General features: G+C 61.2%; 3 protein-coding genes across 5 annotated transcripts in view; 2 read left to right on the top strand and 1 right to left on the bottom strand.

The window, feature by feature from the left end:
• The first annotated feature begins 401 nt into the window (after positions 1-401).
• Positions 402-2869, top strand: LOC107547244 (classical arabinogalactan protein 6-like). The gene is made up of 8 exons (XM_029063698.2): positions 402-488; positions 1082-1137; positions 1266-1316; positions 1513-1668; positions 1987-2031; positions 2235-2273; positions 2453-2500; positions 2691-2869. The coding sequence occupies exons 1-8, from the start codon at positions 472-474 to the stop codon at positions 2696-2698; spliced, it is 420 nt and encodes a 139-aa protein (XP_028919531.1). The 5' UTR covers positions 402-471; the 3' UTR covers positions 2699-2869.
• Positions 2870-3306: 437 nt separating this feature from the next.
• Positions 3307-23388, bottom strand: HSF1 (heat shock transcription factor 1). 3 transcript variants are annotated; one of them, XM_029063695.2, is made up of 14 exons: positions 23248-23388; positions 12748-12856; positions 12301-12437; positions 12055-12179; positions 8975-9050; positions 8357-8418; positions 8051-8147; positions 7752-7879; positions 7161-7388; positions 6131-6217; positions 5051-5156; positions 4893-4958; positions 4613-4682; positions 3307-4217 (listed from the first exon to the last, which is right to left on the bottom strand). In XM_029063695.2, the coding sequence occupies exons 1-14, from the start codon at positions 23362-23364 to the stop codon at positions 4006-4008; spliced, it is 1620 nt and encodes a 539-aa protein (XP_028919528.1). In that variant the 5' UTR covers positions 23365-23388; the 3' UTR covers positions 3307-4005. The 3 variants fall into 3 exon arrangements, with proteins under 3 accessions (XP_028919528.1, XP_028919529.1, XP_028919530.1); XM_029063696.2 differs by lacking the exon at positions 23248-23388 and adding an exon at positions 14071-14165; XM_029063697.2 differs by lacking the exon at positions 6131-6217 and having other exon boundaries at positions 23248-23387.
• Positions 23389-23662: 274 nt separating this feature from the next.
• Positions 23663-27630, top strand: part of BOP1 (BOP1 ribosomal biogenesis factor) — a 35937-nt gene continuing 31969 nt past the window's right edge. The window contains exon 1 of the mRNA XM_029063306.2: positions 23663-23823. Within this exon, the coding sequence (XP_028919139.1) occupies positions 23737-23823 (87 nt within the window). The 5' untranslated portion in view covers positions 23663-23736. The remainder of the gene's footprint in view (positions 23824-27630) is intronic.

Genomic DNA, 27630 nt, shown 5'->3' on the forward strand with positions numbered 1-27630 from the left:
ACTGGGCAGAGTCAGGGTTTTTTTTACCCCACCGAGTGGAGAAAGCAGTTGTGACCCTGGAGGTCGGGGGGTGGGGGGGAGGCCAGAAGCCAAGAGAACACGAGGTATCGGTCCAGCCCCAGAAGGGGAGGGATATGAGCGTTGAGGGGTGAGACAGGAGCTCCCTGGTTTAGGAAACACCAACATCCGGGAGGATAGCCCCAGCTCAACGCTTAGAGGAGGGAGTTCCTACTAGATTCCCTCCAGGGAACCTGTCCCTGTAACCCCCTCGTCTAGGGTGACTTCAAACAGACCCCCTGTGCTCAGCTCCCTCTCGGTCCCCCTCCTCGGGGGAAGGGGGAGAGGTGGGAGGAGGGACAGGTCAGTTGTCAGCCCCTCCCCAAGGCGGGCCTACCTGCTCCAACTCCTTATAGCCCTGGCCCCGCCGACCGGGACCCCGCAGCCCGTGCTACCCACCTTCCTGCCGCAGCCATGGCTCCGTTGGTCCGGTGAGTGGGGGGTCCTGGTCCGGCGGCCCCTCTCTCCTGGCGACCGGTCCCTGGGCCCAGCAAAGACTGGGAAGCCAGGGAAGGATCCGGGCGGTTGCGGGCCGATGGGAAGAGGGGAGAATGGGGGCGAGGGCCTGGGGTATGGGAGACCACCTGGTATTGCGGGGTGGGCAAGGGGTTGGCAGGGAGGGGAAGAGAGACGATTGGCAGATGGGGTACGCGGTGTGGGAGGAGGGCAGTCGGCGGGGCCGGGGTGGCGGTGGGAGAAGAGAGGTTACGTGGAAGGAGGGGAGCCAGATAGGCAGGGGAGGGGGGCACGGGCTTGGCATTGACGACATCCTACCTGGGGAAGGGCCTGGCTTGAGACTCCTGAGACCCCCCCCCACTTTCCAAGTCCAAACTGGTCGGGGGTTCAGGGACTGGGGCAGGGCCTCCCTGTCTCCCAGAGGCCCCAGACCCAGGGTGGGAAGATCTGGAGGTTGGTTTCTGGGCCCTGAAGGGCAGGGTCTCGGCTGGGGGACTGGGTTGGGTGGGGGGGGGGGTGTCTGGGCCTGGAGGCTGATGTTCTCTAACCCCTGTCCATTCACCTGCAGGATCCTGCTGACCGTCTCTGCTCTGGCGGTATTCCTGGCCATCTCCTCTGCTGACGGTGAGGACTGGACCGGAGCTCGCCCCCTCCCCCTCTCCCTCCCCAACCTCAGTGTCCAGTCAGGGCAGGGAGGGGAAGAGCCGGACCCTAACCCTGCCGCCACCCACTTCTCTCCCCAACCCGCACAGACCCTGCCTCCACCATGGCGCCTTTCTCTTCCCCCTCGGACCCTGGCCAAGGTGAGTCCGGTGGGGGAGGGAAGACTGGGGGTGGGAGTGGGGATGGAAAGGCCCTCTCACCTCAACAGTGCTGGCAGTTGTCCTGGCCCCCAGACTGGAGTCCCCAGGGAAGTGCCCAATTCTCCTGACCCAGGAACCACCACCCAGGCCCCTCTCCCCGACCCATACCCTGAACCCCCCGCCCCTCCTGGGCCAGAGCCGCTGGCGGAGACCCCGGCCGCGGAGACCGGAGCCACCGGCCGGGCCCTCCCAGGGGAGGAAGACCTCGTCCCGGAACAGGAGTCGGACGGGCCGCGCCCCAACAGCGATGCCATCCCCCCTTTGGCTCCAGATGGCAGCGAGGCTCCGAGCGGTGCGCTGTGATGCGGAGGGTCGCGGGGATGGCCGGGGGGGGGGGGGGGGGGGGCGGCCCTGGGGCCGGAGCAGTGCCAGAGGTGGGGGGTGGGTGGCCCGGTTGGTAGCAGAAGTCACACCTCTGGACTGGAAGCTCGTTGTAGGCAGGAAACCTACCTACCAACTCTGTTGTACTCTCCCAAGCGCTCACTACAGTGCTTTGTATACAATAAGCACTCAGTAAATATAACCTGACTGACCACCAGTAGTGCAGAAGTAGGGGCTCTTTGGGTTCATCTGACCCCATTTCTTCCACCCTCTTTTTGTGTTCCTTCAGAGCACACAGGAGACAGCCCAGCCCAGTCCCAGGAATCTGAGGAGAGTGAGTACACTTAAGTGCTTAGTACAGTGCTCTGCACACAGTAAGTGCTCAGTAAACACGACTGAATGGAATAGAACTTACTACAGTGCTTTGTATACAATAAGCACTCAGTAAATACAACCTGACCACCAGTAGTGCAGAAGTAGGGGCTCTTTGGCTTCATCTGACCCCATTTCTCCCACCCTCTTTTTGTGTTCCTTCAGAGCACACAGGAGATAGCCCAACCCAGGAATCTGAGGAGAGTAAGTACCCTTAAGTGCTTAGTACAGTGCTCTGCGCACAGTAAGCGTTCAATAAATATGACTGGATTGAATGAAGACCCTGCTAACCTTCCCCCAGTCTCCCGTACCTCTTCACCCACCCGTCTGCCCCCCTCCCTGCCCTCCAGTCTCTCTGATGTTTCTCTCTGCTTCTCTCCCAGGTGTGGACCCCGACCGTGACTCAGAGGAAGAGTCTGCCCCAGCTCAAGGTTATGGTGGAAGGTGGAGGGTGGGGGAACGGGACTGGAGTGGGTGGCTTCCCCCCTCCTTGTAAGCAGGGAACATATCTACCAAATCTACTAAATCATACTCTCCCAAGCACATAGTACAGTGCTTGGCACATAATAACCACTCAATAAATAACACTGAGTGATTTCTGACCTCTACGTTTCCCTCCAGGCCTCTGAGGTCGACACGGGATTCTGGTCCAGGATCCTGCCGTCACCAGCAATTTTGCCATTCCCGGCGATGTCCCTGCCCTGCTTTAACTCCCTTTGGTGCTGGCTCTTCTTCACCCCTTCCTCTCCTTGCCCGAGGCCCCGTCCCCTCCTGCTTAATAAAGACTGCTCAGCAAATGGGAGGAGAGCTAATTGTCTATGTGGGGAGAGGGGTGGTTGGGGGGATGGCGGGAGCCCGTAGGGCCCCTGACACACTTTCAGAAGGGGATTCTGGTGTCTGGGGGCAATGCCCCCCACCCTGGCTGTGAAGGAGGGGGGGTGCTGGGGGTCGTGAGGTCAGGAGGCCCTCTCACTGGAGCCCCTTGAGGGGAGGAGTCTTCCCCACCCAGCTAGACCACTCCTCAACCCACTTGCCCCCAAAGTGGGAGCCAGAAGAAATTCTTGCGTCTGAGCCCCCACAATCTAGGGGCCAGCAGGGGCCGGGGGCTTCAGGTGACGAACAGGACGGGGGGAGCGGGTGCCGGTGGTCTGAGATTACCTAGGGGCCAGGGTCCGGGCAGGCCCCTCCACCTTCGCCCTACCTCCCCGCCCCACCAAAATAAAACCGCACCAGTCAGACCAGCCATATATCCTGTCTGTTTATAGATCTCTGTCTCTCGGTAGATATATATTCTCTATATGGGCGGGAAGGGGCGGGGGAGAAGTTGGGGCTTCTCTCATGTAAAAATCCAAAATACAATTCTGACTATTAACAATGGTTGGGCCAAGGGCCCATACAATCGACGGGGGACACACCTGGGGGTTGCGGGGACCGTGGGGAAGCACATGGCTGTGAGGGGGGTCCCTGGGCCAACTGTGCACGCTGGCGTGTGTTTGTATGTGTGCGCGCGCGCTTGTGGGTGCGTCAGGGTCACGGAGGCAGACTCGGCCTCTTGCTGGCAGGGGGAGAAGGGGTGGTGGGCAGCCGGGGAGGTGAGGGGGGCGGGGAGGAGGGGGCAGTGGAGTGACTCTCTGAGCTCAGCCATTCCTGCTCCAGGTGAGGCCAGCAGCCCTGCCCCCTTCCCCCCCTCCCACCCCGGGGGGAGAGGGTTCTTCTTCTTCCTCCTCCTCCCTCCACTCCTCGCGCGACCATTCGCAACTCACGGGCAGCCTCCTTCCTGACCGTCCCGGCCCCCATGCTCGCTCGCTCCCCCAACACGTCGGTGGTCTCTCCCAGCGGAGGGCGGAGGGGCTGAGGGTTCACCGCCGACCCTACGCTGGGCGCCGACGTGAGGGCCCGGCCTCGCTCCTCACCCCCCACCGCCGAAGGGGGACCCTTAGGAGACGGTGGGGTCCTTGGCTTTGGGTGGCTCCGGGCCGGCTAGCAGGGAGGCGGTGGGGTCGTCGTAATTCTCGCCCTCGGCAAAGTAGGACCCCTCCCCCAGCTCGAAGAAGATGGGCAGGTCCCCGGCCCCCACGTCCACGGCGCTGGAATCCACCAGGAACAGTGGCTGTGCGGTGTAATGGACGAGCTGCTTCCCTGTGTGTGCTGGGGGTGGGGTGGGAAGAGCGGGACCAGATGAGGGGGCCGGGTGGGTGTTCTGGCCTGCAGGGCCCAGGCAGGGAGGGGAGGCTGGGGCTGCTGCTGGGATTCTGGGCTCTCACCCAGCCCAGACTCCAGGTCTGGGATCTCAGCACTCCCCCTCCTCCCTCTCTCCCCGCACCTGGGTGGGAAACCCCATGGCCGAGGGAGAGGGGCCAGTTACCGCCACGGGGTGGGTGGGCCCAGAGACGGGATTGGGTCTGGGCTGGAGCCAGGGCCGGGCTGCAGCAGGGGGTTTGGACGGGGCCGGGAGTCAGAGGCCTGGATGGGCGGGAGCCGGGGCCCAGTCTGGTCTGGGATCAGGGCCGGGATGGTCAGGGGCCGGGGGAGCCTCGACTCACCTGAGTCTGTGCTACTGGGTTCCGTCTCTGCCGGCTTCGGCTGCTCCTGGGAGGAGAGGAGGTCCTGGATCTGCGGGGTGGGCGCATGCCCGCGTTAGAGTTGGGGGTCCAGGAGGAGGCAGGTGGCCGGGCACTGGCCACCCACAGACCCGCACCCTCGCCCACACCCAGCCCGGTCTGGCTTTGGGAAACTAAGTAAGGGCCGGGCAGGGTTCAGACCCCCCTCCAATTCCCCCCAGCCCCGCCGGCCCCCGTGGTCTCGGGTCTATAGGCCACTCACGCTGGCCAGGCTGCTGTCCAGGTCGGGCAGGTTCACGTCGGTCACCGTCATCGAGGGACTGAAGAGCTGCCGGGGGGAGAGGGGTGGGTTTGGGTTAGAGAGGGCGCGGGGCGGGCGTGGGCCCACGGGAGACGGGGGACCGCCGGCTCGCCACTCACGTCCAGCAGGGCGCTGGTGTCGACGCTGAAGCCGTGGGCCGTTAGCATGGTCTGCAGGTTGTCCAGGTTGGAGTCCATGGCCTCCAGATGGTCACTGAGCTCAGCCCTGGCCCAAGAAGGGGGCGGTGAGGGAGGCTGGGGAGAGGGCGGGACTGCCCTGGCTGTCTGCTCCTCGTTGCATGACACAGATGGGGGGGAGGGCGGGGGCCATCCCCCGCCTCCGCACCCGCCCTGTCACCGCTGGACCTCCCACACTCCTCTCCTGCCAGTCTGGCTGGGCGACCAGGCCTCTTGGGTTCCTCCTGCTCCAACCTCCCCTGCGGAATCTGAGCTGGAACCAACGGCTAGTGGAGGAGGTGGAAGCGGGGACCCGGCCACTAGCCAAGAGACCAGAACAGACTCCCCTTCCTCTGCTCTCCCAGCCTTCCTCCACCACCCAGGGCACCTCCAGCCTCCCCGCACGCCCCCACGGAAAAGATTCCACCAGGACTATTTTCCCAAGGCTGGCCTCGGCCCCAACCCGGGCACCCCCAAATGCTCCTTTCCAACTACTCTCCACGCCTTCTGAGGCACCACCTGCGGTCCCTCTAGACTGGAAGCTCATTATGGGCAGGGAATGTGCCTGCTAATTCTGTCGTACTGTGCTCTCCCAAGCGCTTAGTACAGTGCTCTGCACATAGTAAGCACTCAAATATGACTGACTGACCCTGGCTGGGATCCCCACCCCACTGGAGGAACTAGGCGAGCACCTCTGGGTGGGCTGCAGGGCCAAGAAAGGGGTGGGACTGGGGGCAGGGGAGCCATGCGGGGCAGGGTTAGTGAAGAGGAGAGAGAGAAGAATGAGCAGAGACAGGGCAGGGAGGCAGGGGGAGGCCCGAAACCTGGAAATGGGGAGCACTAAATGGGGGTGAAAGGGAGAGGGCGTAGAGCCGGCCCAGGGGAGGGAGAAGCCTCCCGGTCGCCCCGAGGCCTGGGCAGAGAGAAGAAGGGGGGGCGCTGGGAGGGGCAGGAGACTCCGGGGCCCCGGGTTGGGTAACCAAGCCTCAACCCGGGAAGGGACGGGGGCAGGGCGGGGCTAACCCTGGCTGAGCTCGGCCGTGGAGAGAGGATGAGGAGGGGCTGGGGAAGAGGCGGGAGACCTCAGTCATCTGTGGAGAGCGGGTCAAGCTGCAAGACAGAAACACAACAGGACACCCGATTCAAAGCCCAGGCGCCGTGGCCCGGGGGGCAGGAGGGAAGAGGGGAGAGATGGGGTAGGCACATCGGCCCTCTGTGCCGTTCAGATCCCACATGGCACCTCCTTGGGGGGGAGGGCGAGTCCCTCTGGGGAACGAGGTGGGAATCCACGAAAAGGGGTCGTGAAGGTAGACGGGCAGGCGGCACTGGCAGTCTCGGGGCCGGTGCCGTGGGACCCGTGGGCCGGGGCTGCCTGGGCACCGTGTGGCGCCCGTGGCCTCGGCCCCCGCTCTCTGCCCGCACCCTGCTTGACTGGTCTTAGCTTCAGATCCTTCCTGGGCTCCCGGAGGGGTGGAGGCCTCAGGGGAGCTACCCACACTGAGCCCAAGGCACCGCCCAGGGTGGGGAGGGAGTCCTATTGCCGGTGGTTGGAGACTGGAAAGGTGGAGGGGATGGGCGGGGCAGGAGGGTGGGAAACAGAGAGCATCTGGTGGGTTAGTAATGGGGCGAAGAAGGTGGAGTATCAGAGAGGAAGAAGCCTGGGCTGTCGAGAAACTGCCCCTGCCCCCAGACCAGGTCACCCCGCCCAGCCCTCTTGCCAACCTTTGCATCTGTCCTGGACACCCCGCCCCACCACCCCAAGAGGTCACCTGTGGAAAACCCGGCTCTGGAGCCGGGTGAGTCCCCGGAAGCCCGGTGTCCCTTGGCCCGGACAACGCCCCTCCCCGGCCCTGGCCCTGCCTTGTGGGGGCGTGGTGGTGGTATGTGAGGGGAAACTGGATGCCATGAGGAAGCCCGGGTCTGTCCGTCTCCCCCGACCCCCCCCTGCGGGGAGCATCGCTCTCCCCGGTGGGGTCGGACTCGACGGAGCCCGGGCGCCCGGCCGCTCTACCGCCGGTGCCGTTTCGACTAGGACCGCGCCCCCCCCACTCACTTATCGAGGCAGGCGACGCTGAGGCACTTGTCCGTGGAGAGGCTGCCCCCGGCTCGGGTAGGGGCGGTCGAGAGGCCCGGCTCGTGCTCCTGGAGGATGGAGTCGATGAAGGTGGAGGGTGACAGGGGCGTGGCCGCGGTGGCAGGGTGGCCGGGGCCGGCCTCCTCGATCCGGGGGCTGGGGGCCGGGCTGGGCGGCTCCTCTTTGATGCGCACCATGGGACTGGCTCTGGGGACACAGCCGGGGACCGTGAGGCGGGTGGGGGTGCGGGGACACCAGTGGGGACCGTGACGGGAGGTGCGGCTGAAGTCTGTGCCGGGAAGAGACTGACGGAGACGGGGAAGAGGGGTTTCCACAGCTGGGGCTGTTCCCCAAAGAGTACGCCTTTTCTCTGGGCCGGGAGGGAGTCGGGGTCCGGACTGGCCCATGCCGGCCACCAGGATTTCCTCAGAATTCCAGTGGTCCGTTGCAACCCAGAAGCTTTAGGGTGATGGTCCCCAAACACCGGGGCCTCCGAGACACAGCCCCCCACGCTTTCGCCCACCCAGCCCCGGCTCCCCGGAGGGGCCTGGGCGGCCTTCCCCGCCGTACCTGTCGTCCAGACTGCCGCCGGGCGAGGCCGAAGGGCTGGATTCCGTGACGTCAGAGATGATGGGCCCGGAACTGATCGCCGAGTCGGCAGGGTAGAGGTTGGGGCTGCTGTAGGCTGGGGATGAAGCCTGGAACGGCCGTGCCCGCCGCGGAGGGAGGGGAGGCGGTTGGGTGTTCAGTGGCAAAGGCGGGAGCGGGCAGAGAGGGAGGGGAGGTGGGGGCCGTTTCCCGAGACCCGGGCATCCCCGCCCTCCGCGCTTCCCTCCGGCCCCGGCCCAGCCCGGCTCCGCTGCACTGACCGTGTACGGGGAGGAGCCGGGCACGTGCTCCAGGGAGTACTGGCGGCCATACTTGGGCATCGAATGGGTAGAGCTGCTGTCGTTCAGCATCAGCGGGCTGGTGGGGAGCGAAAGGTGACCGATGGGGGGCAGGCGAGAGGGTGCTGGGGGCGGGTGGGGTCTGGGGAGAGGGGCATTCAGCAGTCGGTAGTGGGGACGGGGGACTGGGGCCCTGGGGCTCAGATCTGGAAAATCCCCGAGTGAGGGGGAAGAGGGCAGGCTCGGGTGGGGCGGGGCGGCCCGCCCCCTCCCCATCCCTCAACTCACATCTTCCTCTTGACTCCCAGGATCCGGTTCGACTGCACCAGCGAGATCAGGAACTGGATGAGCTGTAGAGATGAACAGAGGATCCTCAGTAGGATCTGGAGACCCCCATCTACTCCCCGCGGACCCTCCTGTAGCACCACCGGGGACGGCGAGGGGTCCCCAGGGTCGGGGTGCTGAATGACGGCCGACAGCCGGTAGCCCCGGCCGGCCGTCGGCCACGTCGAGGGAGCTGCCCTGGAGATCCCCCCCTCACCCCTGGATGGATCTCCAAACCTATCTGGCCCAGCCACCCCACTAAATAATAATTTTTGTATTCATCACGTGCGCTGGGGTAGGTATGAGATAACCAGATCAGACCCAATCCCTTGTCAGACCCAATCCCTTGTCTTATACGGGAATCACGATCAAAGGGGGGGAAGGAGAACGGGCATCGAATCCCCATTTTACAGATGAGAAAACAGACACAGAGGTGACAAGCGATCCGCCCGAGGTCTCACACCGGGCAAGTGGCGGAGTCGGGATCGGGACCGGGGTCTGCTGGCTTCCATTCCCAGGCTCCTTCCACCAGGGCCCGCGGCCTCCTCCCCTAGGGACCCTTCCCCGGCGGCTGCCAATCACCTTGTTGACGACTTTCTGCTGCTGGGCGTGCTTCTGCCTCAGACTGGCCACCTCTCGCCACAGCGCTTCGTTCTCACTGCAACAGAGCGGCTGCTGTCAGCCAGGCAGCGGCAGAGAGCGAGCCAGTCAGCGGGCTCTGGAGTCGGGGCCGCTGGCTGCACCCAGAATGCAACTGTAAATCTGGTCCTCCCGTCCCCCCGTGGCCCCCGACCCCGCAACCCTGCTGCTGGGGGCTAAAGGACCAACCTCCTTCTTGGCCCTGCCCCGCTGCGCTATCCCCTGGCCCGGGCAACCCCAGCCCAGGAAGGGGCAGAGCAAAGGGGAGGGGGAGTGTGTGAGTGTTTGTGTGCGCGCGCGCACAAGCAGGAGGGGGCGGGGGAGGGCTGACAGGCTCATCCACTGAGGCATTTCACCGGGTCGCTGGGGCTCTGGGATGTCGTCACCTGGCAATTAGGGCCGCTATCAGTTGCGGCAGATCAGAGTGTTGGCCCACGGCCAGGGGCCCCATGTTTGGGGCAGCCCTGCCCACCCCCCGCCCCCAGCTGTGCCTCAGCCCCGGGCGGATCCGCCTCTCTCTCCTGACCTCTGCCCCGGTGACGAGGGTGGCACGGATAATGGAGAGCGGCTCGAATCCTGCGCCCTCCCAGTCGGGCCCAGAGAGACCCGCCGGGTGCCGACCCTCTTCCTCACCCGCCGGGAGTGCCAGGAAGGGGCTGGGTCAGCGGTCCGGCTCTTAAGGGCCCCTCCCCGGGCCACCTGCCGCTCCTGGGGTAGCTCTGCCCAAGGCCCTGGGGTTGGAGTGGAGCCCCTGCCTGCCCCGGGAAGGGTTTTTCTCTTTGGGAGGCCGGGCAGAGCCAAGATCACGTAAAAGCAGTAAGGACTTACGGGAGGGGCCCGGGGAGAGCTGTCTCTGGGGTATCGAGGATGGGACTCTGAAGGCCTGAGCTCGGAGCAGGCCAAGCCCATCAACAGAGATGCCGACCCAGCCGCTGGGGCCCACCCGCCCCTCTCACGGGTCGGTCCATTTGATATCAACTGACGACTCCTCACCCAGGGCCCGGTCGGAGTCAAGGATTCCTGCCACACTGGGGCTCGGCAAACCTCCCCGCTGGACCCACAGCTCAGGGCAGGGAGACGGTGGGGGTGGCTCTGGGGGTGGGGGCGGGGGGTGGGGAGGACGACTAAGCCCAGACCAGGCACTCACTGACCCGCAGGGCTGCCCAGAAACCCACTGGCCCTGCCTGGCGGGGTATCCTAAGGAAACTTGGCGTGCACATCCCACCCCAGAGCTGACTGGAGCAAATCTACATCAGCCCTGCGTTCTCCGGCCAAGGTCCGGGCACCCAGGTCAGACCCTTGACTCTCCCCGGGTTTCCCTCGCCGCTGCCTTTGAAGCCCCGACTCCGGCCTCCCTCTCCCTGACACTTGCCCCAGGCTGTACCTTAGGCCAAGAACAGCAACCCAGATCCTGGCCCTGTTCCCCCCAATTTTTCCAATGGAGCTCAAGGCCACCTCCTCTGGGACGGCCTCTGGGATTGACCCTCTACACCCCCCCTCAGCTCAGAGACTGGGGACGGTTGTGGGGTCTCAGTCTGTCTTGGAGAATTGCACTGGGCAACTCCCTCAAGCTTGGGGTCAGTTCTGTTTTCAAACCGTGAATGCAAGTGCCTAGCCCAAGGCTCTGCTAATTGTGTACTAATGAACACACCCACACGCACAGCTCCCCACCCCACTTTAGGGAGACGTCTGCTCCACGAGGGGATAAGGTCCTTTGGCTGCGTTAGAGCTTTGGGGCGAGGGATGCTGGCTGGATCAGGGACGCCCCGTCTGGAGGCAGGGACTGGATGGAGTGACCTCTTAGGACTCCTTCCGGTCTTCTGGTTGGATTGGCCTTGGTGATCCTCGGCGGGCACCGAAGGCTCCGCTCTCCACAGGGATGGGATCTGAGATGGCTTGCTGAGGAGGGCAGGGTGAGAGGGCAAGAAGGAGGGCCAGGGTTGGGGCCCGAGCACCCAGCTCAGCCCCCGCTCCCCACCCTGATCTCCCTAACCGCTCTGACAACCCATCCTGGATGCTCAGCCTTCCCTGACGTCCCTTCTGCTGCAATTTCAGCGGGGCTCAGTCGGGAGGATTTCAGGCGGTTGGCTAACTGGGCTGGAGGCCAAGGAGAACCTCCGACCCCAGGCCCCCAAGGCCTGCTCCCTCAGAAAAGGAATTCTGGGTTTGTCTCCCTTCATTTCTGGCTAACGGCCCCCATGCCCACACCCCTTGGGCCGTGGCCAGCCGGAGAGGAGGAGGTCCTTGCCGAACCCGAGCTCAGGCACTTCTAGGCAGGGTGAGGGTGGGCTGGGGGTCAGCCCGACTAATGCCCCTGACCACTCTGGGCTCACTCGGAGCAGGGCTCCTCGCCATCACCCCCAAAGTAGCAGCGCAGGCTCTCAGCCCAGGGCTCCCGGCCGGCTGGGGGGCCGGCAAGTGGGATCAACGCCACGGCCTTGGCGTTCAGGGGGTGATGGCAGACACGAGCTGAGCAATTGCTGCTAAGGACTGGCAGTAGTTGGGGACACCTTGGCCCTAAGTGGGCCCGATGGATCGGGGCCCCCCACTACCAACATCTCCCAAGGGGCTGGGGTGGGGAGACTCCTCGGGAAAGGACGGTGCCTGACAAAGACGAGGCCACGGAAGTCGGCTGTGGGTGACAGGGCCCCAGCCAAAGCCAACACCCCAACTCCGGGGGCACCGAGACCCAGAGAGATGGCGTTAGCAGCAGCAGCTCGGGGCATCTAGGGTGCCAATGTTCTCACAAGCCCAAGGTGATGGGGTGACGCTGCCTACTTCCCACAGGACCAGACAGCCACCCGCGTGTGCCCCCAGAGAGGCCCACCAGACTTGCGCCTTCTAGAAGCCGGAAGATGGGAGTGATTGTCCGGGCTCCCTGAGGTCTAGACCCTCACCCCCATCTCCTTGGAGACAGGCTTTGAGTCCAGGTCATGGCCCTCGGACCAGCACTCCCTGGCTACTCGGTTCCAGGGGTCCCCTGCCGTTCTCGGCCCCCCGCCACCGTCCCCAACAGCACGTACTGCTTCATGGCGATGAGCTTGGAGTCCATGCTCTCCTGCTTCCCCTTCATCAACTGCACGTCTGTCAGCAGCTTGGTCACGTTGTCCTGCCTGACCTTGAAGTCCTCACTCTTGATGCCGGAGACCTGGGGGCCGAAGGGAGAGGGGTAATCCGGGCAGGCCACTCGCACCTAGCCCCGGCCCCCCACAGACTGGCCCAGGGCCTGGAAAGGTCGGGGGGCGGGGGAGAGGGCAGCACGCACTTACACTGGTGACTTTCCTCTTGATGCTCTCCAGCAGCTGCTCCTGGCCACGGACAAAGTACGGGTGCTGGAACTCCGTGTCATCCTTCTCCGGCTTTACCAGGCCACCCTGTTCGATGTGGACCACTTTCCGGAAGCCATCTGCCATCCCCGGGAGAGAGCAACCCAGCGTTGTGGCTGCCCGGAATGGATTTAGACCCCTCGGGTGGTGAAGGTCGCTTTCTGGTCAGGGACTGTGGCCGGGCTGCCGGACACGAAGGCCTTTCTACATCCGCGGGGCAGGGGCTGGGGATGGGGCGCGAGGCTAAGGGACTTCTCCCACCCACCCTCTCTCCCGTTTACGGCAAGGGAGCGGCAGGTGAGCCTGGCCATGTCCGTTCTCCCCTCCCGCTCCCGCTCCCCGATCCATCTGATGCCAGCAAGGGACTGGCACGCGGGAGGGTCAACTCACACATGTTAAGCTGCCGCACGAAGCTGGCCATGTTGTTGTGCTTGAAGTACTTGGGCAGCACCTCCTTGGCGAACTGTCCTTGGTCAAACACGTGGAAGCTGCTCCCACTCTGTCAGAAAACCCAGAGCAGACCACCTGTCACCTGCTGCCCGGCCACCCTGAAGGAAAGCCAGCCCGGGAAGTGGCCTTCGGGGACCTCTCTGCAGTCCAATGGCCCCTGGACTCCATGGGGAGAGGTTCTGAGGGTCCACAGGACCCTGGCAGCTCAGACCCTGACGGCTGGGGGGTGGGGGGGAGGGAGGAACCCAGGTTAGCTGGCATTGCCGGCTGCTCCCGGGAGGAACAACAAGTCTGGTATTTGTAAAGCATTTACTACGTGCCAGGCACCGAACTATGTGCTGGGGTGGATACAAGCAAATCGGATCGGACAGAGTCCCGGTCCTGCGGGGCTCAGTTTCAATCCCCATTTTAAAAATGAAGTAACTGAGGTACAGAGAAGTTGAGAGGGGTCCGGAGAGGCTGGGGGTGGGGGTGGGGGGTCTCCTGGAGGCCCACGAGGGCCAGAAGGGGGGCAGAGGAGGGAGGGATGACAACCATGTTGTTGGAAACCTGATGGGAACCTGGGTTAACAGGACCCTTGCCAAGAGGCCGGGTTTTGTCCCACCATCCCTCCCTCTCCTGGGTGTTTGCCTTGGGAAAACAAACCCGCCTTGGGGATGAGTCCGGCCCAATTTTCCTCCGCCCGGAGGAAAAACGTGCCATCGGCTTCTGGAGTGAAATCTCGTCTGCCTTCTGGTTCTTGAGGCAGGAACCCGACAGTGGCAAAAGTCAGGAAAGTGACCCATTCGAAGAGAGAAGGGGTTCTGCTTCCCAGTCAGGCGGGTGAGGGATGGAGCCAAGGTACGGGCGGGCTCGCCCCTTGCCGCCAGACCCCCCGCTAACTCCCCTTTCCCTTCCCGTGCCTCGGTCCCCGGGGGGCAGCCGGGCAGAGCCGCTGACGAGCCCTAGATTTCCAGCGGGAGAGGGCCAGTGGCCGATCGCTCTCCAGGACCACCCACACGGAGCCAGGGAACGACAGAGCTCCCGCTGCCCTCCTGGAAGTCCGCCCGGGAGCCAGAAAACTGCCCAGAGAGTCGTCTGTCAAGTGGCGCTCCCAAGAGCGGAGAGGGGCGGGCCAGGCGGGCAGGAGACCACAATCTCGGGTCCCCGCACCAGCCCCGAGCCCTCCCTCTGCCGACGGGGACTCCCGTCCCCTCCCCGCTTCGTGTGTCTCAGGGAGGGCGGACCATCCGCGGACCCCCCAGGAGCTCCCGCCAGACGTACCCTGCAGCCCTGGCCGGGAAGTCGGGGCCCGGCCCCCATCTCGGTCTGGGCCAGAACGGTTCCGGTGTCTCAGGAGCGAGGAGGAGCCGGGCTGCAAGGAGGCCCAGGTTACTGCAGAGGAGCGGGTGCCCTTGGGGCTACCGATTACACACACGGGGAAGCATCAGTCACGCGTACACTGTGGCAACCCGCTCACTCCCCTTGGCCTGAAGTTCCCAAATGAGGTCGGGAGGTGAGGCAGGCTTGGGACTCGGGGGGCTGGCTATCTCCCCTAAAACTCCACTGTGCTTGTTGTGGGCAGGAGGCGCCAACGGCAGCCTGTGTGGGGTTCCTGGACTAGCCCACGGACGGTGACGGGCCCACCCACCGGCAGCCCCATTTTAGGCTGGGCTTGGGCCATGGGGGCATTTGGGGATTGGCTGGGGGCACCTGGGCACGTTTAGTGAGTTTGCCCACTAGTGACATTGGGGGTCGCGGGGAGACCACCTACCCAAGAGCAAATTCACCCCCAGGCCAGGCAGGGCCCCTGGAGCTGGGGACCTGTTCCAATGGGGAGAATCGGCGCTAAAATTGGTCTGGCCCAAGCTTGGTGAAGTGGATCAGGCCGGACGGTGCAGATGCAGGCCTGGCCCTGGACGGCGGCCAAGCCCGCCGCCAGCTCGGCTTGGCAACCCCTCGAGGTCACCGCTAACTCGAAGCCTGATGCCTTGGGTTCCAGCCTCCCTAGTCAAAGAACACAAGGTGGACACCCGCAACAGGAACAGATCGGCCGGCCCACCCTCACCCGGCCCCCTGCCAGCAGTCCAATCTGGGAGCGCCGTGGATCTTAAATGGACATTAAAGGTCTTGCAATCTGGGAACGCTGTTGATCTTAAATGGGCTTTAAAGGTTTTGATTTGAGGCGGGGGGCTGGGGGGGGGGGCATCATTCCACGATCCCAGAGGCAGATCGGTGGGGACTTTAGGGACTGCTCCCCGGTTCGCCGAGAACTGGGATGGTGCCAGGCGGAGCCACCAGCCCCTAGGCCTTTCCGAGCTAGAGTTCAGTAGGGAGCTGGATAAATAGCTTGCTGATGGCAGTTCTGACATTGCATTTCCCAGCGACAGGGCTGAGAGAGAAAGAGAGAGTGAGAGCGATGGTGGGGGAGGGAAGGGGAAGAGGGGCAGATGAGGCCAGTTAGGCAGACGAGCGGCTTTAGGACCCTCACAGTTGGTCGGCAGCGGGGACCAAGTCACCCGCCACCCCTCACCTCCCGGGGACCCCCTTGTACGATGGACTCTGGCCTGACTGATTTGACTCATATATGTTAATCGCTTACTATGTGCCAGGTACTGTGCTAAGCGCTGAGGTCAACACACCCTCTTGCTTTCAAAGGTTCAGCTTTTGATGTCCCTGGGTCATCCCTCCTCTCCGGAGAGCTGAGATCGGGGCTGACACCGGAAAGCTCGGTGGGACGGGAAGCAGGCCCTCTCAGCCCACCTACCACCGGGTGGCCATAACTCCTCGGGGAACTGGGATACCGTCCCACCTCTCTCCTCCCCCCTCCAGACGGGGAGATGGTGGCCTTGGTACGGAACGATGGGGTTCAGGCGGAGTTCAGTCCTGCTTTGATGGCTGGGTTGCCGGTCCTTCACTGCCTGGAGCAGAACAGGGTCTACTAGCCTCTCCCTCCCAGCCCCAGGAGTGAGAAGTCCCGCCTGGTCTAATGATGGGAACAACAGCTCGGGGAGGGGCCTGGAATGGCTCGATGCCCAGCTGGATGCAGGTAGACTGGAGGGGGATCCCCAACACTCCCCTCTCCCTGGTCTGACTGATTCCACAGGGGCAGGAAAGTTCTTCAGGGTCCAGACCAAGACGCTCCTCATCCTTGGACCCTGCCTCCCATTTCCTCAGAGACTCCCCCAGCAGCGCCCGAGAGGCCAGCTGCAGCGGGTGGGCGAGGCCCCATGCAGAAAGTCCCCGAAGACACGCATGCACGTGCGCCCGACACACGTGACCCTCACCCTCCTGTAGCGAAGCCCAGGCTGGGCCCCAGTCTTTGGCCTGGACAGGATTCCACTGGGAAGAGCCCAATTGGGTCCCTGCCAGTCTCCAATTGAGATTCTTGGGACACGATGGCATCTCCCTGGTTCCGGGAATGAGTCCGTGATTCCTCCCTCTCCATTTCCTTCAGAGTTGCGGGGGGAAGCAGTCTGGCCCGCAGATGTCCCCACTCCAGAGAGGCGGACGGAGAAGAGCTCCGACGCCACTCGGGAAGAAAGAGAAGGGAAAGTCTTCTCTCCCGACAGGGTGCCGGCCCTGGGAAACACCTCTACTCAGACCGACCCCTCCCTATCCACCGCCCTACTGGCACGGCCCAGCCTGGAAGGAAGTGGCGATAAGTCTGTGGAGGCAGGGGGCAGGTGGAGAGGAGTCTGGGCAGAGGGCTGCAGGGGAAACGGAGTGCGAGGGACGAGAAAGGGGAGGCTGTGGACCTCTACTGGCGTCTTGAGGCCCGGGACTCTTTCCCCATATGCGGTCCTGGAGGCTGGAGCTCGCTGTGGGCAGAGAACGTGTCCGTTTATTGTTATACTGTACTCTCCCAAGTGCTCAGTACAGTGCTTTGCACACAGCGAGCACTCAATAAATATCAATGAATGAATGCCAGACCCCGGGGGATTCTGGGACCAGGGTCTGCCAGGACAAGCCTCGGGGGTGGGGGCAGCCTGCAGATCGGAGCGGCGCACGGAACCTCCACGTCCCCCGCCGCGTCCCAGCGCGGCTTCCTCCGTCAGTGGGGGTCCGGGCTGTCAGATGTGGGCAGGGGAGGGGAGAGAGAAGGGCCCCGTCTGGCCCTTTTCTCCTTCCCGCTCCGGACCTGCGAACTCCAGGGAGCACCACCTCCTCTCTGATCTCATCTGACCTTCACACCAGCCTGGCCAGACCCAGAGGGGGCCCAGGAGACACATTCCTGGGGTGAGGGCGTCCGATGGGCCTCCGCTCGGATTCTTCCCCGGGAGGTTGGGGGGAACAGATGCTCCCCGCTCCCGCCGCTGGCCCGACCCCTCAGTCCAGGCCTACTTCAGAACCCCTCATTTTCCTCTCCTCCCCGGTAGGGCGTGCCCAGTCTGTCACCGCATCCCGCCAGTTCTCCGGGCCGTAATGCATCAGACCCCTCCCTCTCCACCGGGCCAGCTCGGCGCTACCTACTCGGGCCTTCCGGCCTCGCCTTTTCAAGCTAACCGGCGAACGGCCGCACCGTCTGACGAGGCTGACCAGAGCACATCACTTCTCTCCTCAAAAGCCTCCAACGGCTCGTCGTTGCTTCTCCCTTACAACATCTCCTGCCCCGTGGCCTCAAGGCTCTCCAAGATGGCCCAGCTCCATTTAACCTCGGCGTTCTCTCCTCTGGCCTCCCCCCAGTTTGGACACCTTGCTCAGCCTAAGCACCGTCCCCCTTCAGCCGCCCTTTGCCCTCGACTCCCCTGCTCCCAACCCCTTGCTCGTTCCGGGGGAACCCCTTCCTCTCCAGCCTCGCCAGACCACATCCACCTCCTCCTTCCAAGCCCTCCCTAAAAAAGCTACCTCCTCCAGAATGTCGTCCCCAAGTAATCCTCCACACACGACACCTATCGTTTACCACAGAACTCCAGCGGTATCTGTTCATTCATTGAGTCGGGGGTATCTTTTACTTCTTTTGTTTTCCGAAGCCTTAGCACAGTGCTCTGCATACGGTAAGTGCTCGATCAATACCACTGATTAAAATAAATAAAATAAAAAAAGAATGAGGATGACCCCAGGGGTGGCAGACCGGTCAGCTTGATTTCAAGGCCTGGGAAGACGACCACCAAAATCAGTGAAGAGACGATCCCCGGTGGAGGCCCGTGACGTTGGAAAGCGACCAAAGAAGGCCGCGGCGGACCGGGTCAGTTGGGTTTTCGGTTACTCCAGCCCGGCAGTCCGGAGAGCTGGGGGGGGGGGGGGCGGGGAGGGGAACTGCATTACTCAAGGCCCTCTTTCGTCCAGCTGCACACGATGTCCTCATCCACGAGCCAGCGATTCGCAAGCCGGGTTTCATGGAAGCTTCTGGGCAGCTGGCTCTGTAATTCTGTCATGTTGCCATCTTTAATTTCCCACCCCCCAACCTGCGGCTCCCAAGCCGGGAGGCGTCTCAGGACCCCCGGGCTGTAGCCACACGGCACAGCGTTCGGCAGGGCTCGGCCTGGGCAGGGGCAGCGGAATATCAAGACGGAGACGCCGACTCACAGGCCGGGGCAAGAGGGTGGCGGCCTGTCACCTGGGGTTGCCCCGAAAGGGCAGTTAACAGGCGTTCGGCTCCAGGCTAGGGGACCTAATGGGTTGCGTGACCCTCGGGGAAGGGACCGGGGACCCGGGGGCAGGACTGTTCGGATCTTCTTTAAGGAGCTGGTGTGGTGTTCATCAAGTCTGCAGATGACATTCAGTGGGGTAGTGGCGTTAACACCTCAGAGGCCAGGAACAGAAGTCAAAGAGAACTGAAAAAATTTGAGAAAATAACCCTCAATACTAGGATGAAATTCGTCCGGGACACACGTGCCAGGTCTTTCGTCAGGCACAAACAACAAAGCTCGCGGCGACGGGATGGGGGAGTCTGGCTAGGTACCGTTTCAGCAGAGAAAGAGCAGGGGGTGGAGGTTCCAGCTGACCCGAGCTGAAGAGGAGTCAGCAACTCCGTGCAATTATTCAAACCACCAACGTGGTCACGGGCTGCCTCGACACAGAGCAGCGTGGCACGTGGGAGCCGGGCCAGGAATCTGCCTGATCAGGCATCTCTGAGCGGCCCGGGGCCGGCTTCGCTCGCTGCGCTTTACATGAGATGTGGAGAAACCCGAGAGGCCTATGGGGGAGTGACGGAAGACGGGTCCCAAGAGGAAACGTTAAATAAAGGAACGGTGGCGGTCGAGCGTGCGGAAGATCAGAAGCAAAGCGATCCTGGGTCAGGCTGGACGAGCCACCCGGCAAAATCTTCTGTTTCCGACACCCGCAAGAGACGGAGAGGCCAAGGGACGGGGGCGGGAGTGGACGGACTGCCTGAAACGCTGCCTTCTAAGTCTCTCAAGATTTCTAGGATCCCGGGGCCAAGAGAGGAGGAAAAGAAATGCGCTTTAATTGCAGCAAGAGAGAGAGTTGGATTGGACACAAGAACTTCTTGGCTGTCAGGAGGTTACCCTTGGCGACAGCCTTCAAGGGAGCCGATTCCAACCGGGCGAGATTGGGGTTGTGTGTGGGCCTGCCTGTCCGGCAGGAGGGTCCAGCTTGGACGAACTACTGCGACCAAGACTTGGGATTCAGATTCAGGCTCCTGGCCCGACTCCCTGGCAGCCCAGCTCCTCAACTCCCGTCTCCGGGCCCCGCTTAGCGGGGAACGAAGTAGAATGTCCAAAGGTTCGGGCCCCTAGAAGGCCAAAGATCCCCGATGTCTCCGTGGGGTATGGTGATGGCAGCAGGGTGGGGGGGAGGGGACGCATACCTGATTACTCGATTGGAAGCCTGGCCTGACCCCAGCCGGTCCTCCCCAACCCGGGCGGTGCCACCTGGCTAGGGGCAAAGTCAGGAGAGAACCCAAGCACCCCCGTGTTGGCCGGACCGTCGGCCCAAATTCCCAGCTACATCCAGCAGCCTGAATCACCTGGTGACCAGTTCTGTCCTGGCCAGGGGCAAGCAAAAGACAGGCCCATTTGGGGGACCTCTAGGAAAGAGGCTTGTGCCCCGGGGGAGGGAAAGAGGGGGACGCTCTGGACACTAGGACTGGTGTCCTCACCCCCGCATTTTAAGCCAGCGATGCGAGCAGTAGATACGGAAATCCATTAGAAATCCTCAGGGCCCTGCAGACAACTGGTCGACAACAGGTCAATAGCTTCCCCGCAAGCTCCGGAGAACGTCACACAGCTTAAAGGCGTAATTTAACCTCCTAGAGGTGCCTGGGCAGATTTTGCAGCCCACTTCTGGAGGCGCTGGGAGAGTTTAGGGCAAACGGGCCGGGGCCGAACGAGTCCAAGTAGCACTCGCTGGGCAGGGTGCTCAGAGGAGGCTGCCGGGGAGAGGCCAAGTGCCGTGGCTTGCGAGAAACAAGACTCCACCTTTCCTTTTCCCATCCTTTAGGGGAGGCGTGGGAGGGGAGACAGAAATCTGAATGGCACCCCAAAGCACGCCGAGATACCGGTTATTTCGCTGGGGGTGGGGAGGGTGGCCTCAGTCTGAAAGTTTCTAGCCAGGTTCCTCCCCATCCCCAGGCTATTGATCCCTCAACCCTCCCACTGTCTTTGCTGCTCATTTCACACCAATCCCCCAATATCCATCCCATAAAAACAACGGCATTTGTTAAGCGCTTACTATGCGCCAAGCACGGTTCTAAACACTGGGTAGATACAAGCTAGTCAGGTTGGACAGAGTCCACGTCCCACATGGGGCTCACAGTATTCATCCCCATTTTACAGATGAGGTCACCGAGGCAGAGAGCAGTAAAGGGACTGGTCCGAGGTCAAACAGCAGATTAGAATCCAGGTCCTTCGGACTTCCCAGGCCCACGCTCTATCCACTAGGCCATGCCGCTTCCCAACCCAACCACCAATCCCCCATCACCCAAAGCATCAATCACTCAGGCCCATCCCGTCACTGCCCCAAGGAACCCTTGCCCGCTGCCCTGCCCCTCCTTCCTCAGGCCTCGAATCCGGGTCTCTCCCTAGTCACCAGACAGCATCTTTGACCTCTGGAACCCTTAGTGTATTTTCGGGGGGACGCTAACCCAACCCCAATGGGGGGGTGTGTGTGTGTGCTGGGATGCCACTTTGAGCAGCAGCGTGGCTTAGTGGAAAGAGCCCGGGCTTGGGAGTCAGAGGACGTGGGTTCTAATCCCGGATCCGCCCCTGTCAGGTGACTTTGGGCAAGTCGCTCAACTTCTCCATGCCTCAGTTTCCTCACCTGTAAAATGGGGATTGTGTGCGAGCCCCAGGCGGGACAACCTGACTAACCTGATTACTTGAATACCCTCATCTGCAAAACGGGGACTGAGACTGTGAGCCCCATGTGGGATGGGGACTCTGTCCGACCTGATGGCTTTCCATCTAACCTAGCGCCTAGAACGGTGTGTGGCACGTAATAAGCGCTTCACAGATCTCATCATCATTATCAGCGCTGCCGCCTGGCCTGGGGAAACCAGGGAACTCCCACACACGTGGGGCATTTCTGCCGAGGCAGACCGGGGCCTTCCTAGAACTCACTGGCCCGACGCCCTGGTACCTAGGGGGAAGCTGTTGCCATGGAAACGAGTGATATGATTCCCAGGGATTCAGCAGAGAGGCCCTGCCTGCTTTAGCCCGTTTAAAGGCGATGACCCCCTTCTCCACTTTCATTCATTCATACGATCGTATTTATTGGGCGCTTACTATGTGCGGAGCACTGGACTAAGCGCTTGGAAGGGACAATTCGGCAACAGAGACGATCCCTGCCCCACAACGGGCTCACAGTCTAAACAGGGACACAGACAACAAAACAAAACAAGTAGTCTGGCAGACCCACATGGCTAGACATTATTAGGGTGTCTAATTAGGTGTCTAATTAGACATTAGGGTGGCCATTAGGGTCTGTCCAGCAGGCCCTGCCCTCCCTGCTGTTCACTACACACCCAGCCCCCAATATCCACACCAAAATAATAACAATAATGATAACGGTATCTGTCAAGCACTTACTATGTATCAAACACTGGGTTAGAGAAGCAGCGTGGCTTAGTGGCAAGAGCCCGGGTTTGGGCGTCAGAGGACGTGGGTTCTAATCCCGACTCTGCCACTTACCTGCTGGGTGACCTAGGACAGGCCACTTCACTTCTCTGTGCCTCAGTGGCCTCATCTGGAAAAGGAGGGGGTTAAGACTACTACTACTACTATTCATAATAATGGTCTTTGTTAAGCGCTGACTATGTAGCAAGCCCCGTTCTAAGCGCTGGGGTTGACGCAACGTAAGCAGTTTGTCCCACGTGGGGCTCACGGTCTTCACCCCCATTTTCCAGATGAGGTCACTGATGCCCGGAGAAGTGACTTGCCCAAAGTCAACCAGCTGACAAGTGGCAGAGCCGGGATTAGAACCCACGACTGTGAGCCCCACGTGGGACCACCTAACTCCCTTCTATCTCCCCCAGCGCTTAGACCAGTGCTGGGGCACATAGGAAGCGCTTAATACCATTATGGCAATTATTACGACTCTTCTCCAGGCCTCAGTTTCCTCATCTGCCAAATGGGGGAGGAAGACGGTGCGCCCCACGGAGGACCACCTGATTCCCTTCTATCTCCCCCAGCGCTTAGACCAGTGGTGGGGCACCTAGTAAGCGCTTAATACCATTATTACAATGATGATGATTCTCTTCCAGGCCTCAGTTCCCTCATCTGGAAAATGGGGATGAAGACTGTGAGCCTCACAGAGAATAACCTGAGTCCCTTCTATCTCCCCCGGCGCTTAGACCAGTGCTGGGGCACCTAGTAAGCGCTTAATACCATTACTACAATTATTACAATTCTTCTCCAGGCCTCAGTTTCCTCACCTGGAAAATGGGGATGAAGACCGTGTGCCCCACAGGGGATAACCTGAGTCCCTTCTATCTCCCCCAGCGCTCAGACCAGTGCTGGGGCACCTAGTAAGCGCTTAATACCATTACTACAATTATTACAATTCTTCTCCAGGCCTCAGTTTCCTCACCTGGAAAATGGGGATGAAGACCGTGTGCCCCACAGGGGATAACCTGAGTCCCTTCTATCTCCCCCAGCGCTCAGACCAGTGCTGGGGCACCTAGTAAGCGCTTAATACCATTACTACAATTATTACAATTCCTCTCCAGGCCTCAGTTTCCTCACCTGGAGAATGGGGATGAAGACCGTGTGCCCCAATGGGGATAACCTGAGTCCCTTCTATCTCCCTCAGCGCTCAGACCAGTGCTGGGGCACCTAGTAAGCGCTTAACACCATTCTTACACTGATGATGATCCTCTTCCAGGCCTCAGTTGCCTCATCTGGAAAACGGGGATGAAGACCGTGGGCCCCACGGAGGATAACCTGAGTCCCTTCTATCTCCCTCAGCGCTCAGACCAGTGCTGGGGGCACCTAGTAAGCGCTTAAGAGATAGCAGGAGGAGGAGGGGGAGGAGGGTGTGAGGGGGAGGGCGGCCTCTCACCGGGCTCCAGCAGATGAGGGGGTCGGTGTCCGGGTCGCCCACCAGACTCCACAGCTTGGTGAGGAAGGCCGGCACGTTGCCGGGCCCCGCGGCGCCGGCGGCCCCCGACAGCTCCATGCCCCCGGGGGGGGTGTGCGCGGGGGGGGGGGGGTCCGCGGGGCTAACGCGGGGCGTCCGGAGGCCCGAGGCCCGGCGCGGCCGCCGCCATCTTCCCCCGGGCCGGGGCTCCCGCCCCCTTCGCCTCAGCCGGGGCGCGCGGCCGCTCGCGCGCCCTCGCCGCGCAGGCGCCGTGGCTCGCCCGGCCTCTCCGCGCAGGCGCGGCCGCTCGCCCGGCCTCCCCGCGCCTGCGTGGCCGCTGCGCCCGGCCCCCGCCGCGCATGCGCCCCGAGGGCGCGAAGACGGGAGAGGGGGCGGGGCCGGGCCCTCCCCGCGCCCTTTGACCCCGCGCACCACGCGGCCCGGCCCGAGGCGAGGCCGGGCGGCGGGAAGATGGCCGGGGTCGGGAGAAGGAGGCCGGGGACCGCCAAGAGGCCGGCCGAGGACGGAGCGGAGCCGGCGCCGGAGTCCGGATACCAGGTGACGGCGCGGGCCGGGCCCGGGACGTCGAGGGAGGCAGGGAGGCAGGGAGGGAGGGCGGCCCACCCACGTGCTGCTCCATCCGGGGCCTTCGGCGCAACCGGAAGCGCCGCCTCGGCCCTCGCCGCCCCTTGACCACTGTTGCCCCTCCACCCCCTGACCGTCCCCGCCGCCTCTCCCGGCCGTCTACTAGGTGCCGGCTACCTACTGAGCGCCGGGACGGGGCAGCCGACCAAGAGGGCCAAAGCCCTTCCTTCTGCAGAGGAGGGAACTGAAGGGCAGACGGCTCAAGTGACCTTAATCACGAGAATAAGAGGGGGCGCTTGTTAAGCGCTCACTGTGGGCCAAGGGCTGGGGGAGATGCAGGGCAGTCGGGGCGGCCCACGTGAGGCTGGATTCAGCCCCGTTTTGCAGGGATCCGAGGTGCCGAGAATAATAATAATCGGTAATAATCATTGACAGTAATGATGGTGGGGGTGCTCGTTAAGCGCTCACTGTGTGCTAAGCGCTGGGGGAGACGCAGGGCAATCGGGGCGACCCACGTGGGGCTGGCTTCATCCCCATTTTGCAGGGATCCGAGGTGCCGAGAATAATAATAATCGTTAATAATCATTAATAGTAATGATGGTGGGGGTGCTCGTTAAGCGCTCACTGTGTGCTAAGCGCTGGGGGAGACGCAGGGCAATCGGGGCGACCCACGTGGGGCTGGCTTCATCCCCATTTTGCAGGGATCCGAGGCGCAGAGAAGTCCAGTGACTTAGTAATAATAATGATGGTGATGGTGTTTCTTAAGCGCTCACTTTGTGCTAAGCGCGGGGGGAGATGCAGGACAATCGGGGTGTCCCACGTGGGGCTCACTGTCTTCATCCCCATTTTGCAGAGTAGGGAACTGAGGCCCGGAGAAGTCAAGTGACTTAATGATGGTATTTAAGCGCTTCTTATGTGCCAAACACTGTTCTGAGTGCTGGGGCAGATTGTTCCATGTGGGACTCACTAGCTTCATCCCCATTTTGGAGAGGAGGGAACTGAGGCACAAGGAAGTCAAGTGACTTAATAATAATGATGATGGTGTTTCTCAAGTGCTTACTGTGTTCGGAGCACTGGGGGAGATACAGGGTAATCGGGTTGTCCCATGTAGGGCTCACTGTCTTCATCCCCATTTTGCAGATGAGGCCTCTGAGGCCCAGATAACTCAAGTGACTTAATAATAATAATGATGGTATTTGTTAAGCGCTTCCTATGCGCCAGACACTGTTCTAAGCGCTGGGGGGGATAAACGGCGATCGGGTTGTCCCACGTGGGGCTCACAGTCTTCACCCCCCTTTTGCAGATGAGGGAACTGAGGCCCAGAGAAGTGACTTGCCCGAGGCCACACAGCAGAGGAGTGGTGGAGCCGGGATTAGAACCCGTGACCTTCTGATTCCCAGACCCGTGTTCTGTCCACTACGCCATGCTGCTTCCCCTCACTGGTATTTGCCCCCCAGCAGTGACGTAGCTATCTTTAAATTGTACGTTATAAATCATTTACTTGTATTAACGTCTGTCTACGCCTCTAGACTGCAAGCTCGTTTTGGGCAGTCAGTCAATCAGTCCTATTTATCGAACGCTTAACTGGGTACGGACCCCTGGACTGAGCGCTTGGGAGAATACAGTGTAATAGTTGGTAGACACGATCCCTGCTCACAACACACTTACAGTCTAGAGGCAGGGAAAGTATCCGCTAATTCTGTTGTACTCTCCCAAGCGCTTAGTACAGTGCTCTGCACCTAATTATCACATTTGTTAAGCGCTTACTAGGTGCCAGGCAGCGTCCTAAGCACTGGAGTAAGCGATCAGTAAAGACCATCTCTCTCCCCCCCCCAGACTGTGAGCCCGTCGTGGGCAGGGACTGTCTCTGTTGCTGAATCGTACTCGCCAAGCGCTTAGTACAGTGCTCTGCGCACAGTAAGCGCTCAATAAATACGACTGAATGACTGAAAGGCTGAACAGAAGGGGGCCAGGGGAGAGTATTCCTGGAGAAGGTGACGCCTAGGAAGGAGTTTGAAGGAGGGCAGCGAGGTCTAGTGGATAGAGCAGGGGCGTGAGAGTCAGAAGTACCTGGGTTCTAATTCTGGCTCTGCCGCTTGCCTGCGGTGTTATTTAACTTCTCGGGGCCTCAGTTCCCTCATCCGTAAAGTGGGGGTGAAGACTGTGAACCCCGTGTGGGACGTGGACTGTCCCACCTGATTAATAACTGTGGTATTTGGTAAGCGCTTACTATGTGCCTAGGTGAATAAGAGCCATTTGGGTTGGACCCAGTCCCCGTCCCACCTGGGGCTCACGGTCTCAATCCCCATTTTCCAGATGAGGTAACTGAGGCGCAGAGAAGTGAAGTGACTTGCCCATGATCCCCCGAGAGGCACGTGCCTCCTAGGCCCGTGCCCTATCCACCGTGCCGCTTCTCACTATCCATCCCTGTGCTTAGTACAGAGCCTGGCACGTAGTAAACGTTTAACAAATATTAAAATAAAGGGAGGAAAGGTTTGATTCAGCAGAGAAATTGGGAGAGAGGAATGCTGTCGTCAGAGCGGATGCTGGAGGAAGAGGAACCTTGCTCTTTTTGAATCTGTCAGTCGTCTTTATTGAGCATTTACTATGTGCAAGACAACCTACTGAGTGCTTGAGAGAGTACAATTCTACAACGCAGTGGAATTGGTAGATACGATCCCTGCCCTCAAGGAGCTTACAGTCGAGTGGGGGTGATGGACATTAAATGGACATTAGAGATGGACAGCGAAAGAGACCGAGGAGGAGCGACCGGAGGGATAGGAGACGATCCAGGAGAGGACGGTGTCAGTGAAGCCGAGGTCGGATAATGTTTCCAGGAGAAGGGGGTGGTCCGGTGTCGAAGGCACCGAGGGAATTAGGATGGGAGTCGAGGCCGTTGGATAAGGTCATCGATGACCTTAGAGAGGGCCGTTTCTGTGGAGTGAAGGGGAGGTTTGGAGGCGAGGTGGGAGTTTCAGGTGTCCCTTGCAGTGGTCCAGGTGGGAGGTGATGAGGGCTGTAGTTGTGGACCTGAAGAAGCAGGTCTGTGAAACGGAGCGGAGGAAGAAACAAAATTCGAAGATGGATTCAATGAGAGGGTTGAGGAATCCCCAGCCTCCCCGCCCCTCGGCCGATGGGAGACGAGGCCAAGAGATGTTACTCGGCTTATGGGTTTCCCGGGAGGATCGAAAGCGCCACCGTCGGTGAGGGAAAAATTGAGACCGGGTCGTAGGGGAAAAGACTGAACTGTGCTTTGGCAGGTTTTTGGAAGGTGTAGACGGAGAAGCGTGGGATTGGTGAGAGGTCGGAGCTGGAGATCTGGCAGTGAGCTTCATGCAGGGGTTCACCTGCCTAAGGCAAGCCCTTCCAGGCTAGAGCTCTTTGCTTTTTTTCCGTTCTGCCGTGGATTCGCTTTATTTTAGAGATGTGTATACGTAGGCACGGATAGACATGCCTTGTCTGTATCTTATATATGTGATATATATGTACATGTGTAATTTATGCTTATATGATATACACGCGTATACCTGTAAATGTGAACCTATGTAGTGTATCATCTACTTATTTTTATTAAGGTCTGTCTCCCCCGCTAGACTGTGAGTTCGACGTGGGCAGGACTGTGTCCGTTGTACTCTCCCAAGCGGTTAGAACAGTGCTTTGCACACAGTAAGCACTCAGTAAACGCGATTGAATGAATGAAGGAAAGATCCCGATCCGTTCGTTCCCCGCAGTCCTCAGATGGACAGGAGATAAATAGCTTCCTTTGCTCAGCTGGTCCTC

The sequence above is a fragment of the Ornithorhynchus anatinus genome, chromosome 4 (genome assembly GCF_004115215.2).
Source record: "Ornithorhynchus anatinus isolate Pmale09 chromosome 4, mOrnAna1.pri.v4, whole genome shotgun sequence".
Lineage (NCBI taxonomy): Eukaryota > Metazoa > Chordata > Mammalia > Monotremata > Ornithorhynchidae > Ornithorhynchus > Ornithorhynchus anatinus.

Coding starts and splice junctions, on each gene's coding strand:
- LOC107547244 (XM_029063698.2), top strand. Junction 2,032..2,234: donor GTCCCAGGAATCTGAGGAGA/GTGAGTACACTT, acceptor GTGTTCCTTCAG/AGCACACAGGAGATAGCCCA. Junction 2,274..2,452: donor AACCCAGGAATCTGAGGAGA/GTAAGTACCCTT, acceptor CTTCTCTCCCAG/GTGTGGACCCCGACCGTGAC.
- HSF1 (XM_029063695.2), bottom strand. CDS start 23,364: ATGGAGCTGTCGGGGGCCGCCGGCGCCGCGGGGCCCGGCAACGTGCCG. Junction 8,148..8,356: donor CTGGGAGTCAAGAGGAAGAT/GTGAGTTGAGGG, acceptor GCTCCCCACCAG/CCCGCTGATGCTGAACGACA. Junction 4,218..4,612: donor ACCCAGTAGCACAGACTCAG/GTGAGTCGAGGC, acceptor CCCCACCCCCAG/CACACACAGGGAAGCAGCTC.